Genomic DNA, 15,965 nt, shown 5'->3' with positions numbered 1-15,965 from the left:
ATGGACGCAGGGTTGAGATTTGATGTTTAGATTTTAATATTACACGTTACAATTTGGCTCATTAATGTTAAGAATAATCAATCAAAGGGCAATTGGTCGTAGGGTGCTGAAGCAATGATTAAAATTTGAGGCATAATCCGACTTTTAATCTTCCCACTCTGCCACCGTCACAGAGCTATGGCTGGATCGAGACGACAGGGAAAACGACGATGAGGAACAAGGAATCGATTTGAAAGCAAAGGTATGTTTTTGTTTTGTTTTGTTTTGTTTTGTTTTTTTTTTTGAAAAAAAAACTCAGTATGTTTTCTAGCAGGTAAACGACTACCCAGATGAGGGTTCTGAAGGGTTAGAAGGCGGAAGGGGTAGAGGGTATAGGTTTATTGTTCGCTGGCCGGATTATTCGTTCGACATTGTTTAACCCAACCACGCCTAGGGTTTGAGGGAATTATTAAAGGGATCGGGGTAATCTGATAGGGGAAGAATCCAAAACTGCCAACAATGTGTAAAAATGGGAGTCCGCCTGTGACAGTTGTGTGTGGAAGGAAGAAGCTGTGTGCGCCATGTAGTTAACAAAGTGTTATTCTTTACAGTGGTGGAGTATTCCAATACTGAGTATAAAAAGCTCCTGCTAGGACTGTTTTATGCATGTGCAACCCATTAAAAACATATAGTCCATGGAGATAGTTGTTACGGGGTGGATCCTTGTGGTTCTGTGTTCATTTGTTTGTCTGAATTAGGCCTTCAAATAAAAGTGGTGTGAAATTTGTGCACATATGAAGAATGTTTGCTCCCGTTGGTTAATTTAGTATGGGTTTACTGTTTTAAATATTTATGCAAATGTGTGTGCACTCTGCCATAACTAGGGGTCATTATGGCTGCATTTTTGTACAAGAAAGTTTTCAGTAGGTATTTTCTTATTAGAGTGGGCACTATAAATGGTTTGTTTCCAACAAAGTTGGCTGTATTACCATCAAACTTGTGAGATGGAAATGGTATGTGCATTAAGAGTGTTAAAATTTCAGAAGGTGGCACACTGGTTGTATGTATAGTGCACACAGTAGGACATATATTTGCACACATGTGTACACTGAAGTGCACACTTGGCAGGGCACACATGCATAAGGTGAAATCATGCATTTTTCAAACTAGTATGTGTATCTTATCTGTTGCATTTAAAGTTTATGGCACACGGTGAGGTTGTAAAGTGCACACACAAGGTATGTAAGTGCACATAGGGTTAACTAGAGTTGAGTTTCCAGAATTCAATTACGGTAGGATTATGAAGTGCAATTGTTGTTAACATGTGTTTTTTGCCACCACCCACTGATCCTGAAGACACCTAACGTGATATTGAAGTAGATTTTTTTTTTGTTTGGTTAGTTAGTAATAGTTTATGATGGGAACAATGTATTAAGAACTGGAGGCGAAAACAGTGGGTATGGAACATGCTTGAGTAGTAGTGCATAAGTATTTTTGAAATCAAAATGTATTGTTGTGGTGGTGACGCAGAATGGCCCATACGAGTATGTACGACAATCCATATCAAGGCCCAGGGGTGCACAAACTCACTAACTAAGAAGCAGCCGAGTTTAACTAACATGCACATCATACAATAAGTAGGTGCACACACATAACTAAAGAACATTTTGCACTTATCGAAAAATTGAATGAACCGTTTAGTGCACAACACAAAATTGAAGAAACGAACTAGTTTGTACTAGACTGTGGTGCACACACCCACATACTGAACGCCGCATGAGTTAAGACTATCATGCACGCACTGTCTCTAGTACGTGCACACAGTGCTAGTAGTAGGTGCACAAACATGGTAGTGAACATTGACATGCACACCTTAATCGTAGTACGTGCCACGCATAAGCTGATAAATAAATTAAAATATTCAAATTAAACAATCTGGTGTAATCTAAGTCTCATCACTGAATACAAAGTCCTAAAAACATGCACAACTACAAAAGTAATACTACGCCTTCAGCGGGCAATCACGGCTAACATGATTGACATATTTAATTATCCAGATTAAACTAAAAAAGTTAACCCAATTGTTACTCAACACGTTACCCGATAATGAGATTAAAATTTATGTGCTGTGCACCTCTAATGTGTCTAGACGGCACACGATGAAATTCTTCAATGCACACACCCACGTGGTTTTCAGCACATGGGTGCACAATGACATGCACACACTGCTTAAGGTAGGTGCACACACATGATCAATCATCTATATCGCAACTACATACAGTAATACGTGGGTGTAAAAAATATATAGCATAGACTAAGTACCAATATTTAATACTTCAGATTAAACCCATACAAATAATCCAACTCACATAAAAAAATACAAAGTCTTAGAAAAACCACAAGTAAAAAAGTGACACTACGCCTTTAGCGAGCAATTGCGACTATCATGACCCTCAAATTTATGACAAGTCTTGCACTCTCGTGTTGACTTTGATGCTTTCTTTGCAGCAACTTCTTTTAATGATTTGAACCGCTTTCCAGAACCCTTATCTTAGCAATGGTCGGGGTGAACAACAATATCAGGAGACGCGAGCACACAACAAAATGCCCGAATAACACCATATTTACTAGCGGACGTACCAAGCCCAATACCGGCATTGGCAAAAGAGAGTTTGAGGTCTTTCGAAACCAAGGACAACTCCATAACATGATCCGCGCTCTCTCCTTCAACCTCTGATGAGTAAAATGGTGATAGTAAAAAGAGGGTGTAAATGTCGTTCCGTTGAGGATTGGGACTATGACACGTACTTGCATGATAAGTAGAATTCTAGGCACTAAAGTATTTGAATTCACTAGAATCCAAGCAAACTAAGATTAAAGAATGGAAATAAAATAATGCAAAATAAATAAGGGATAAACTATATGATAAAAGAATGGGTCAGATTAGGGGTATTGCAATCTTGATGCTCTAACAAACTTAGAATTAGGGAAAAACAATTAACCAAGGAATTTATTGGTAATGCACTCAAGAATGCAGTTAAGCTATTTTCGTAATCAATAAACTAGAATTAGGCTAGGATTGCACCACTTTCGTGATGCATCAATCTTAACCTTAAAACATAAAAGCATTATAAGCCTCCAAATTACCCCTATTCTCATAGTAGGAAAAATTGGGTTGAAATTGGTTAGGTTGAGTCTTTCACCCAACTTTCGTTGTGATGAAATCCTCTAAAAAATAAATCAATAAAAGCTGCGCATCAATTATTAATAAGAGGAATTTATAATCCAATTCAAACATAAAACCCTAAGTTAATAAATTACCCCTTTATGCAATAATCATAAACCTAGCATCAAGAATAGCAATAGAACCCTAATCCAAACCCAAAAGCTAACTACTCATGCCTCATAAAAGTAAACAAAACAAAGCAATAAAATAACCATAAACATTGCAAGAAATCTGAAAAGAAAGTAAATAAAGGAATTAGAGAACTTTACTGATAATGAAGAACAAATCCAACTTCAATCCGAGATTCCAAGCTTGAAAATAATATAATGTAAAACTAATCTAAACTATGCTAGGGAAATATAAAGAGAAGGGAAGAATAAACTAAAACTAACTAGGGTTGGGAACCCCTTAAATTGTAGAGAATATGTAGAATGTATAGGAGATAGATGGGCCTTGGGCCCATGAGGCAACTTCCAATTCTTATTCTTGTTTCCTTTCCTTGTAATTTCTTTTTCTTCCAAAACTTGTCCAAAATGTTTCAAAATTCTTCCTTTGCTGCTCTTTGTGGATAATTCAACTCTTGTAACAATATAACACATAAACAATTCTCAATTTCACCGGGATAAAGAAAATAAGCATCAAAACAACTAAAATAAGGGGTGAATTATTGTACAAAATACTAGACATCAACCTCAGAATGACTGAACGGACAAGAATGTAGGGAAATCTGGTAAATAGAAGTATGCAACCTCAGAATGATGCAACAAATGACTCAACCCAGAATAACCTACAAACAATATAACATAAAAAATCTCCAAAATCTTACGGACACCATGAATATAGAACACATATGCATACAACCAAATATAGATATGCAAACAGTGATGTGACACAATTAAATGCTTACCACGAAAACAAGCGGCTGTGTGCAATATACTTGACTAATATGTGCACAACAAAAAACTAGAATAAAAAATTGTTGAAGAAAAACACACAAGAATGGTGGAAAATCTGGTAAAAAGAAATACACAAACTCGAAATACCATAGCAAATGATTCCACAAACCAAACTACCCCCAAACACTATACTAAAGAAAAACCACAAAACTAACGGACACCATGATGAGTGAGCACACGCACACAGTCGAAAACAAATATGCACACAGTGACGTGAAAAAAAAAGATTACTACAAAATGAGAGAACAACACTGTAAGCAATCAAACGAGAGAACAACACTATAAGTAATCAAACGAGAGAACAACAAATTAAAACCAAAAAATTCAAAGCAACAACGACACTACCACCCAAAAAAGCGAAGAAAACAAAAACTGATACTACAAACCCATGCACACACCAACGAAAGAAAAGCATAATCAAACAACAGGAAAAAAAAAGCTAAAAAAATTAAGGAATACTTACCTTCATTAATGCAATCCATGCTTGAGGAACAAAGATGAAGAACCGATGTCTCGAAACTACAGAAGAAACACGCAACTCTTTGAACAAACAAAAGAAGAAAATGCAATCCTACCTAAATTAAAACTCCTAAAAGCAAGCATAATAAAGCAATAGAATTCTTGACAAAAATAAAACACATGCAAAATTACATTAAACACCTCAATAATTAAATTTTATAACCATATAAAAGAAAAAAGCAAGGACAAAATCTCAGCTAGTACTGTCAATGTGGGTCAAGACCCGCGGGCCAGTCCGCACCCGCCCCACGATGAGGCGGGTTAAGATTACAAGAAAGGTGGCCCGCGAAAGAGCGGGCCTAACGAGCCTAACCCACTAAGACCCACAGCCCGCGAAACCTATATATATTCACAGTACATGTGAACTGTGAATTATATATATATATATATATATCTACTATACTAATAAGAGCCAAAGAGAGTTAGGCCTAAAATGGGTAGAAAAAATGGCGGTCAAATTATTTAATCAAATGGATGGTTCAGATGAATTATTTAATCAAATAGATGGTTAAGATAATTCAGATTAATATTATTAATAGAGATTACCTAATTTAACCTTACTTTTATGATTATCCGTTAAGTTTTCCGTTAAATATTCTCTTCTCCGTTAATATTCCGTTAACTTTTAACTTACCCATTAATTTCTATAAGAAAGATCTTAGGTTCGAACCTCATCTCAATCAAATTTGACATAATTAAGTTTCTCACTCTATTTACTCTTATTAAATTAATTAAATTAGTAGCTACAACAAAAAATGATACATATGTATTTCTTAATTTAGAATTATGTGTCTACAATACCTTTATTTGAAAAAATTATTCATTATCAAAAAATTAAATTAAATAAGAGAAATAATTTCATTAGTTATATTGTCTTTATTTTCTCTCATGCAAAGATTCTTTACATTCAAATTTATCAATTGATATTCATTACATTGTCCATTATCTTATTTTTACAATATCTTGTAATTAAATATCAAAGTTACAGTACAAAATAATGTTATATATTTATTTACCAAGTATTCTATTAATACTTTGAAAACATTTTTTTAAAATAATTTGAAGCTAATTGTATTAACTACTTGGGGATTGATTGACAAAGAGAGTACTCAAATAACCCAACAAATTGAAGCGGAATCGCTCTATTTTACTCTTATTGAATTAGATAAATTAGTAGTTACACCAAAAAAATGATACATGTGTATTTCTTTAATACCATGAAAAAAATAAAAAAGAATAGTTTGAAACCAATCATATTAACTACTTGAGGAATTTGTTGACAATGAAAGTACTCAAATAACTCATTACTCAGCAAATTGAAGCGAGAAACGAACTACCTTTTAATATCTTTGGAATATATAATATTTTAAATTTTCAAATTTTTATTAATTTATTTAATCTTTTTTCTTAAACTAGGGATTTCTTTATCCACAATAACTCATTCAACAATAATGGTTGAACTAAATGAACCCCAAGTAAACCACCTAAAGGAAAGTCCATAGCTCCTATATCATAATTTCATTGCATGACGTTGTCATCTATGCTACCAACAATAACCGAATTGCAAATAACACACTACCAACAAAAAGGAAGAGAACAAATAGTAAAGATGAAGACAATGACAATGTTACTCAAAAGAGAATTAAGAACACTTAGAAAAATTCAAATGAAAAGTAGTATTTATTTAGACTATCATTTTTAGACCAAATATTTAGACTGTCGATTTTACAAGGTTGCAACCATTTATTTTAATAATAATTATAATGAATTTTCTATATTATCCTGGATTCATATACTTTGAGTCAGATATTTAAATAAAAAAATTCGACATTCAATTATCCATGTATAAACTTCTCCTATATAATCTTGCATTAATATACTTTCAAATATTTATTTAAATATAAACATTGGGCATTAACCCATGCGCGCAATGCCTGTATAAAACTAGTATATATATATATATATATATATATATATATATATATATATATATATAAAGTGAGAAGTAATTCAAGAAAAAGTCATTTTGGGAATAATTATTTTAATGATGCGACAACAATGGTCACGACTCATGATCGAAAGCGCTAATTAGCGACTAGGTTAATTGTAATCATATCACAACCTAATTAAAGCATTCGTCCTAATCTTTATTACAGTTATCTCTATAATTGGACTACACCCTGTTTAAGGTTGCAGACAGTGGACTATAATGTCATAAAATTAAACATGTTTTATTTTTTTTTTTTAATTTTAATTTTTAATTTTTAATTTTTTTTTAATTTATTTTATCAAACCTCAAAATTAAAGGGAAGAGAGTGATGGAATTAAGGGTTACTATATACAATACCAAATATGATAGTGATGGGTATGTAACATGTTCTCACCAAATTTTCTTCACACAACTACCCTACCATTAGATGTCAGATGTTAGGCACATAATAATATTTTAACCACTTAATATTTAAGGTGCATTTAACTAATAATATTATACTAAATCACATAAAATATATATTAATAGAGTTGTACCTGGCGGTAAAAATACCGCCTATTATAATGCGACATGTTGGGATTGAATGTCTATATATTAAATAACTGAAATAGTTTTTAGACTATGTTTGACAAACTTAGCTGTAAAGGTAGCTGAAAGCTGAAAAGTAGCTGAAAACTGAAAAACTATAAGTTCGAATCTGAAATCTGAAGAGCTGTTAAACTAGCTGTTATGCTTAAAAGTGTTTGGTAAAATTAGTTTTTTGATAAGCTGATAAATGTAAAAAGACTAAAAAAGACATCTTCATACAATTTAAATAATTTTAAATTTAAATAGGTTTGTTTATATATTAAAATATAAAATAATGAAATCAATATCTACTATACTAATAAGAGCCAAAGAGAGTTAGGCTTAAAATGGGTAGAAAAATGGCGGTCAAATTATTTAATCAAATGGCTGGTTCAGATGAATTATTTAATAAAATAGATGGTTAAGATAATTCAGATTAATATTATTAATAGAGATTACCTAATTTAACTTTACTTTTATGATTATCCGTTAAGTTTTCCGTTAAATATTCTATTCTCCGTTAATATTCCGTTAACTTTTAACTTACCCATTAATTTCTATAAAAAAGATCTTAGGTTCAAACCTCATCTCAATCAAATTTGACATAATTAAGTTTCTTACTCTATTTATTCTTATTAAATTAATTAAATTAGTAGCTACAACAAAAAATGATACATATGTATTTCTTAATTTAGAATTATGTGTCTACAATACCTTTATTTGAAAAAATTATTCATTATCAAAAAATTAAATTAAATAAGAGAAATAATTTCATTAGTTATATTGTCTTTATTTTCTCTCATGCAAAGATTCTTTACATTCAAATTTATCAATTGATATTCATTACATTGTCCATTATCTTATTTTTAAAATATCTTGTAATTAAATATCAAAGTTATAGTACAAAATAATGTTATATATTTATTTACCAAGTATTTTATTAATACTATGAAAAAAAAATTTAAAATAATTTGAAGTTAATTATATTAACTACTTGTGGATTGGTTGACAAGAGAGTACTCAAATAACCCAACAAATTGAAGCGGAATCGCTCTATTTTATTCTTATTGAATTAAATAAATTAGTAGTTACACCAAAAAATGATACATATGTATTTCTTTAATACCATGAAAAAAATAAAAAAGAATAGTTTGAAACCAATCATATTAACTACTCGGGGGATTTGTTGACAATGAAAGTACTCAAATACCCCATTACCCAGCAAATTGAAGCGAGAAACTATATTTTAATATCTTTGAAATATATAATATTTTAAATTTTCAAATTTTTATTAATTTATTTAATCTTTTTTCGTAAACTAGGGATTTCTTTATCCACAATAACACATTCAACAATAATGGTTGAACCAAATAAACCCCAAGCAAAACACCTAAAGGAAAGTCCATAGCTCCTATATCATAATTTCATTGCATGACGTTGTCATTTATGCTACCAACAATAACCGAATTGCAAATAACACACTACCAACAAAAAGGAAGAGAACAAATAGTAAAGATGAAGATAATGACAATGTTACTCAAAAGAGAATTAAGAACACTTAGAAAAATTCAAATGAAAAGTAGTATTTATTTAGACTATCATTTTTAGACCAAATATTTAGACTATCGATTTTACAAGATTGCAAACATTTATTTTAGTAATAATTATAATTAATTTTCGATATTATCTTGGATTCATATACTTTGAGTTAGATATTTAAATAAAAAAATTCGACATTCAATTATCCATGTATAAACTTCTCCTATATAATCTTGCATTGAATCCTTTGATATACTTTCAAATATTTATTTAAATATAAACATTGGGCATTAACCCATACGCACAATGCGCGTATAAAACTAGTATTTAAATAAAATATAAAGTAAGAACATATATTTGAAAATATATAAAGTAATAAAATGTTTATAATTTATAAGATTAGTTCATACAAAAATTAATGTTCAAACACAAATGTCAAACTGAAATTACAACCAAACATAATGAAAAGAAAATGTCAAAAGAGTTTTAATTTAGAGGGGTAAGGGATGTCATTTATTTAAAATAATAAGGATAAAGATGAAAAAAAGTCAAAAAGCTACTAGCTTATTTTAAGCTATTAGTTTATTTTGAGAACATTACCAAACAGACCTCATAACTTATTAGTAGCTTAAAATAAGTTTTAAGCTTCTAAATAAACTCTGGCAAACAGAGCCTTGAACAAGTAATACCACAGATGAGTACGTACGTGTAGTTGTGGAATTGCTCCGTTCCATTCGTCAGTAAATCACAATGTACTAACCGAGAGATGAGATGGGTGTAGGGTGTAGTTGCGAGATTGCTATAATCCAATCCGATCCATGTGTGAATATAATTAATGAAGTTGCATTAATTAATTAATAATAATTATGATATTATTGTGGTGGAAGCTAGGATGAGAGTAGTTAGTTTAATTTGTTGGCTTGGATAAGCCAGCAAAGTTGTTTTTGTTGTTGTGCATCCAAACCTTGAGGACTCTCCTCTTCACCCCAATCTCTTGACAGAAGTTGTGCACTACAGAGCTGTCAACTTTCTGAATCTTCCACCCTACTCTCTCTGCAAACGCCACCATTTTCTCCTTTTGCTCCCCACTGAACTTCGTCCGAAACCTCTTTTTCCTCATCTCTAAACCCTCCTTCTCCTCCTCCTCCTCCGCCGCCGCATCTTCTTTCTCCTCCCAATCTGAAACAACGCCGCCGCCGCCGCCGCTTGACGCATTATTATTATTATTATTGTTGTACGCAACCGGCGTGGCGCCTTTGTTTTGTGAACAAGGAAATATCAAAGGGCAGCTCCTCGCCCATGGGCATCCTGCACATCCAATCCAATAATTTTATATGCCCATAAAATTAATTCTATAATCCAATACAATCTACTACTAATAACTTTTACAAAGAAATATAATGTTGGACAAATATATGTTTTGTTTTAATTTGGTAATATACTCCATGACAATTTATATTGCAAACTTGCATATGTGTTTAGAATATTATCAACACAAATGTAAGTTATGAGCCACTTAATCTTATTTAAAGATCATTAGACATACTTCCTTCAGAGTGTACTTTTAGGTAATGATTGTGAGATTTTTTGTAAATTTAAAGTGAATATTATACATATATATACATATATATATATATATATATGTGTGTGTGTATATGTATGTATGCGCCTGTGTGTTTATATATTTAGATTTTTTCAAGGAATCAAAGTCCGTTTGTCAATTTCATTTAATTTTTCCAATATAATTAATTTTGTATGTTCATTTTTATTGATTGTGTTGGGCGAAAGTGGGTAAAGGGTCAAGTCCATTAATTGATGGCTAGGAGTAGGGATGACAATTCAACCCGCCCCCGACGGGGAAAACCGATCCCCGCCCCGACGGGGGCGGGTTCGGGGAATTATTTCGGGGAACGGGGGCGGGATGGGGAGAAATTCCTAATCCCCGCGGGGAACGGGGACGGGGAGGGTATTCCCCGCCCCGACCCCGTCCCCGATCCCCGCTCCCCGCCCCGTCCCCGATTCCTCGTATATTATTATATTATATATTATATATTATTTATATACAAAGTATATAAGAAATTAAAAGTTAAAATCCTAGAAGTTCATTTGTTTTGTTATGTACTTATATTTAGACTTTGGACTTTGAAGGAGTTTGAAATAATTTAAAGTGTTTAGGCATTTTATGATTATGTATTTTTGTTTGAAAGTTAGAAACTTTGGATATTTATAGTAATTTTAGAGTTTGAATATTTTAATTTTATTGATTTATGTATGTTGAATTTGGACTTTGTTTGATGATTTAAGGCTTAGTTTCTTTTTTTATAATATTAATTTTTTTAAAATTTACATAATTAAAAAAAATCCCCGCGAAGATTACCCGTCCCCAAAAAATTCCCGCGGGGACGGGGAGCCGGAGAACGGGGCGGGGACGGGGAATGTGGAGGGATTTCAGGGACGGGGACCCCATTCCCCACCCCCGCCCCGTTGACATCCCTAGCTAGGAGATTGTTGGACGGAGATAGATAAAGGGTCAATAATTAAGTCCAGAACATCCTACCTTTTAAAAATATGATGACAGTCTATAAAGAAATAAAGTTGTCTCTTTGCTATTAGAGTAGAATGAAACGGAGGAGGCAATTAAGAGGTAGGCTGACCTTTTATGAGGAGTTTCCGGTGGAAATTCCGATGGCATTGACAGGCGGAGCATTTGAGGGCTTCAAGGCTGCCATCTTCGCCAGCCGGCATAAACTCGCCGCAGCCGTCGGTGGCGGTGCCACCCATGGCGGCTGCATGGTTCTTCAGGCACTCCATGTACTTAACATCATTATATCGATTGTGGGTTTCAATTACCTCCATGGCAGACGATGACGAAGCTACGAAAGGGACCATTTGGCCATTGATCATATTATTATGATACTCTTCTTCTTCTTGTTCTTCGTGTTTAGAGCACGAAGCGTTACCTGTAGCAGATAGTAATGGCTTCTTGTTTTCTTGGCTCATTATGAAGGATGTGAGTGAGCAGCCATAGAAGGAATTGAGCTTCAAATATGGGTTATTTAGTTTGATTGCTTTGCTTACACTATCCGACACTAGCTATTATCACTAAATGGAATATACACTCCCTATATCTATTAGGCTGAGTCGGTGAGTGGGTGGGGCTTCCAAAAATTTATATAATTTTTTTTATATTAATTTTGGAGTTTGGACGAAGATTTTTTTATTACCGCATCTATAAAAAACAATAAAAATAAAAATAAAGAAGGTAATGATGACATGTTTTTAAATTGGACGATAGCCGATGCCCGATAGGTATATGTACAAAAGTCATCGCTTTCAGTTTTAGAGTAAAATTAAAATTATTCTTGCAAAATGAGTAAAATTAAAATCATAAGAATGTTAAAATACTAGTAAATTGTAAATGAGGGCAGCAATGCTACATGTCTCTCTTATACGGAGTATTTCTCTTACAAATTTAATTTTCTCCCCTTACCCGAAGTATCATCAACTGATTAGTAACTAAATTCATTTTTAAATCAATGGTGATACGACCATTTCATCGACATCTAATGAATAAAAGTCAAATCATGAGAAAGTTTGAAGTCCAAAAAAAAAAGAGTGGAAAAATTCAAAAAAAAATTATTATGGAAAACATTACTCATCGGTGTTTATTGGTTTCTGTACACCAAATATTGTATCCAATTGATGATTTTGTATTATATTGTATGAGATCTTTTCTACAAAATGACCTGTACAATATATTAATATTTTAAAGGATGAGGGTGACACCTTCTAAGCTTTTGTATTTTTTGATTCTATTGTGGGTTCAATCATAGCCAAATTAAACAAGCATTCCATGGCCAAAACATTTATGAAGGGTATATCGCACTATGAATATAGAATTTCTTGATGCAAAATTAATAATGTCTACTTGTGGGGAAGTGGATCATCGAACTCCCACTCTTCAGGTGGAAATTGATGCGGGAGTAATGATCGAAAAAGAGTTTGGTGATAATGTGGTCGACATGAGTTCTAGTGCAATTGTTGGTGAGGACTATACTAATAAGGTATAATATTGTATACTCCTTTTATCTTATTTTACCCGCTCTATTTATTATTCATCAGTCATCAATTCAACTCGATCTTTTTCTTTACTTATTTTTTTAGTATTTTTATTCATTTTTAAATTTAATTTTGTGTTTAGTAATACTTTTAATGTATCTTGGCTTAAGAATATGAACATTACTGAAATGTGTCTAGAGTCAGATTGTCAGGCAGTTATCAAGGCCATCCTGACGAGCAAACATGATTTGTCCTATACAAACCCTATCCTTGATCAGTGCCACACGTTATTGGGTTACTTTCAGAATGTTATTTGCCGTTTTATTCTGCGCTTAGCGAACCAGTTAGCCCATGTACTTGTTAGGGACTCTGGCTCTCAGCGAACCCGTTAGCCCATTTATTAGATTAATATCATGATATTTTTCCTTTAAAACAATACTTTTAATGTAATTTCTAAATTATAAATTTTATATACTAAGACTAAACTTAATAATATTATAAAAAAATTAAAATTAACAATAACTTTAATCAAATTTCATTAATCGAACCAGACATATAAAAATAGACAAATAAAATATTTTGTAAAATTATACTTTATACTTCACATAAAATACTATTTTGTAAAACAAATAATATTATAATCCACGATAACGTGAAATTTTACATATACATATCCAAGTGAGATTATTATATTCTTACAAAGTAGTAGTCCGTAAATACACAAAGTCATAATTATAGAGCAGTAAGAAGGAGACATATCACATCAACATCATAGTAGTTTTACATGATGCTACTACGTGTATGTATAATTATGATGAATTATACCATGCTATAAATATAAGTATAGTACATATAACATACTACTATTCGTGAGCGGGAATTGAAGATATATAGGTATGGTAGTTGGCTGATTGAAGTAAATGCAGTTAAAACGCATATATTTTCATCACACTTTCCAATATAGCGTCTAAACACCAAGAAGTTCAATTCGATCCCAATTGCAGATTCCATTAGACCCAAAAACTATTCAAATTTATAAACTAAAAACTATTATTAAGAAAAACGTTCAACTATTGATTTTAATTCTGGTTAATTAACATAGTAATTGGTTCAAAACAAACTTCATGATATGTTAAATTTAAAAAAAATTTACATATATCATTTTACAACAGATGCGCAAAGTCTACACATCACGCATCTCTCGCACATGTTTGTTGTACGCCAAACATTACCCATATGTTTGGTTCATGGAATAAGTTGAGAACGGAATAGTATTTCTGAGAATAGATCTATTTTGTCTTTTAGTAAATTACTAGTTTTATAAGCGCATTGCGCGAATGGGTTAATGCCCAATGTTTATATTTAAATAAATATTTGAAAGTATATCAATGCAAGATTATATAGGAGAAGTTTATACATGGGTAATTGAATGCCGATTTTTTTTTTATTTAAATATCTAACTCAAAGTATATGAATCTAGGATAATATAGAAAATTCATTATAATTATTACTAAAATAAATGTTTGCAACCTTGTAAAATTGATAGTCTAAATATTTGGTCTAAAAATGATAGTCTAAATAAATACTACTTTTTGTTTGAATTTTTCTAAGTGTTCTTAATTCTCTTTTGAGTAACATTGTCATTGTCTTTATCTTTACTATTTGTTCTCTTCCTTTTTGTTGGTAGTGTGTTATTTGCAATTCGGTTATTGTTGGTAGCATAGATGACAATGTCATGCAATGAGATTATGATATAAGAGCTATGGACTTTCCTTTAGGTGTTCTGCTTGGGGTTCATTTGGTTCAACCATTATTGTTGAATGAGTTATTGTGGATAAAGAAATCCCTAGTTTAAGAAAAAAGATTACATAAATTAATAAAAAATTGAAAATTGAAAATATTATGTATTCCAAAGATATTAAAAGTAGTTTATCGCTTCAATTTGTTGGGTAATGGGTTATTTGAGTACTTTCATTGTCAACAAATTCCCCAAGTAGTTAATATGATTGGTTTCAAACTATTCTTTTTTATTTTTTTCATGGTATTAAAGAAATACATATGTATCATTTTTTTGGTGTAACTACTAATTTATTTAATTCAATAAGAGTAAAATAGAGTGATTCCGCTTCAATTATTTATTGGGTTATTTGAGTACTCTCTTTGTCAACCAATCCCCAAGTAGTTAATATAATTAGCTTCAAATTATTTATAAATTTTTTTTCATAGTATTAATAAAATACTTGGTAAATAAATAAATAACATTATTTCGTACTATAACTTTGATATTTGATTACAATATATTGTAAAAATAAGATAATGGACAATGTAATGAATATCAATTGATAAATTTGAATGTAAAGAATCTTTGCATGAGAGAAAATAAAGACAATAGAACTAATGAAATTATTTCTCTTATTTAATTTAATTTTTTGATAATGAATAATTTTTTCAAATAAAGGTATTGTAGACACATAATTCTAAATTAAAGAAATACATATGTATCAATTTTTTTTGTTGTAGCTACTAATTTATTTAATTTAATAAGAGTAAAATAGAGTGAGAAACTTAATTATATCAAATTTGATTGAGATGAGGTTTGAACCTAAGACTTTTTTTTTTTATATAGAAATTAATGGGTAAGTTAAAAGTTAACGGAATATTAATGGACAAGAGAATATTTAACGGAAAACTTAACGGATAATCATAAAAGTAAGGTTAAATTAGGTAATCTCTATTAATAATATTAATCTGAATTATCTTAACCATCTATTTGATTAAATAATTCATCTTAACCATCCATTTGATTAAATAATTTGACCGCCATTTTTTCTACCCATTTTAGGCCTAACTCTCTTTGGCTCTTATTAGTATAGTAGATTTTATTCTCTGAAAATGATAGATCAAGTCCCCTTACAAGAGAAATTGCTATTTTTGAGGAGACCATCCCAGGGTATTAGGCTATTCATGAGTTATCAAGAATAACTTAATTTGGTAATACCTAATTTATACTTATTTATATTTCTTATTTATTATATGTGTATTCTGTAATAATAATAATAATAACAATAATAATAATAATAATAATAATAATAATAATAACGACGAGGAGAACGAGGAGGAAGAGGAGGAG

General features: G+C 31.3%; 1 protein-coding gene and 1 long non-coding RNA gene across 2 annotated transcripts; one reads left to right on the top strand and one right to left on the bottom strand.

The window, feature by feature from the left end:
- The first annotated feature begins 70 nt into the window (after positions 1–70).
- On the top strand, positions 71–772 carry LOC116014231. The gene is made up of 2 exons (XR_004097370.1): positions 71–241; positions 314–772. It is a non-coding gene; the product is annotated as an uncharacterized LOC116014231 (long non-coding RNA).
- Positions 773–9,592: 8,820 nt separating this feature from the next.
- LOC116013136 (zinc-finger homeodomain protein 1-like) lies at positions 9,593–11,776 on the bottom strand. Its single transcript, XM_031252790.1, has 3 exons — positions 11,431–11,776; positions 9,990–10,084; positions 9,593–9,923 (listed from the first exon to the last, which is right to left on the bottom strand). Exons 1-3 carry the CDS (start codon positions 11,774–11,776, stop codon positions 9,684–9,686), a joined length of 681 nt encoding a protein of 226 aa, XP_031108650.1. The 3' UTR covers positions 9,593–9,683.
- Positions 11,777–15,965: the final 4,189 nt, after the last annotated feature.

Source organism: Ipomoea triloba, chromosome 3, assembly GCF_003576645.1.
Source record: "Ipomoea triloba cultivar NCNSP0323 chromosome 3, ASM357664v1".
Taxonomy (NCBI): Eukaryota; Viridiplantae; Streptophyta; class Magnoliopsida; order Solanales; family Convolvulaceae; genus Ipomoea; species Ipomoea triloba.
Note: the sequence above shows the minus strand (reverse complement) of the source record. Positions and strands in the feature narration are given on the sequence as shown.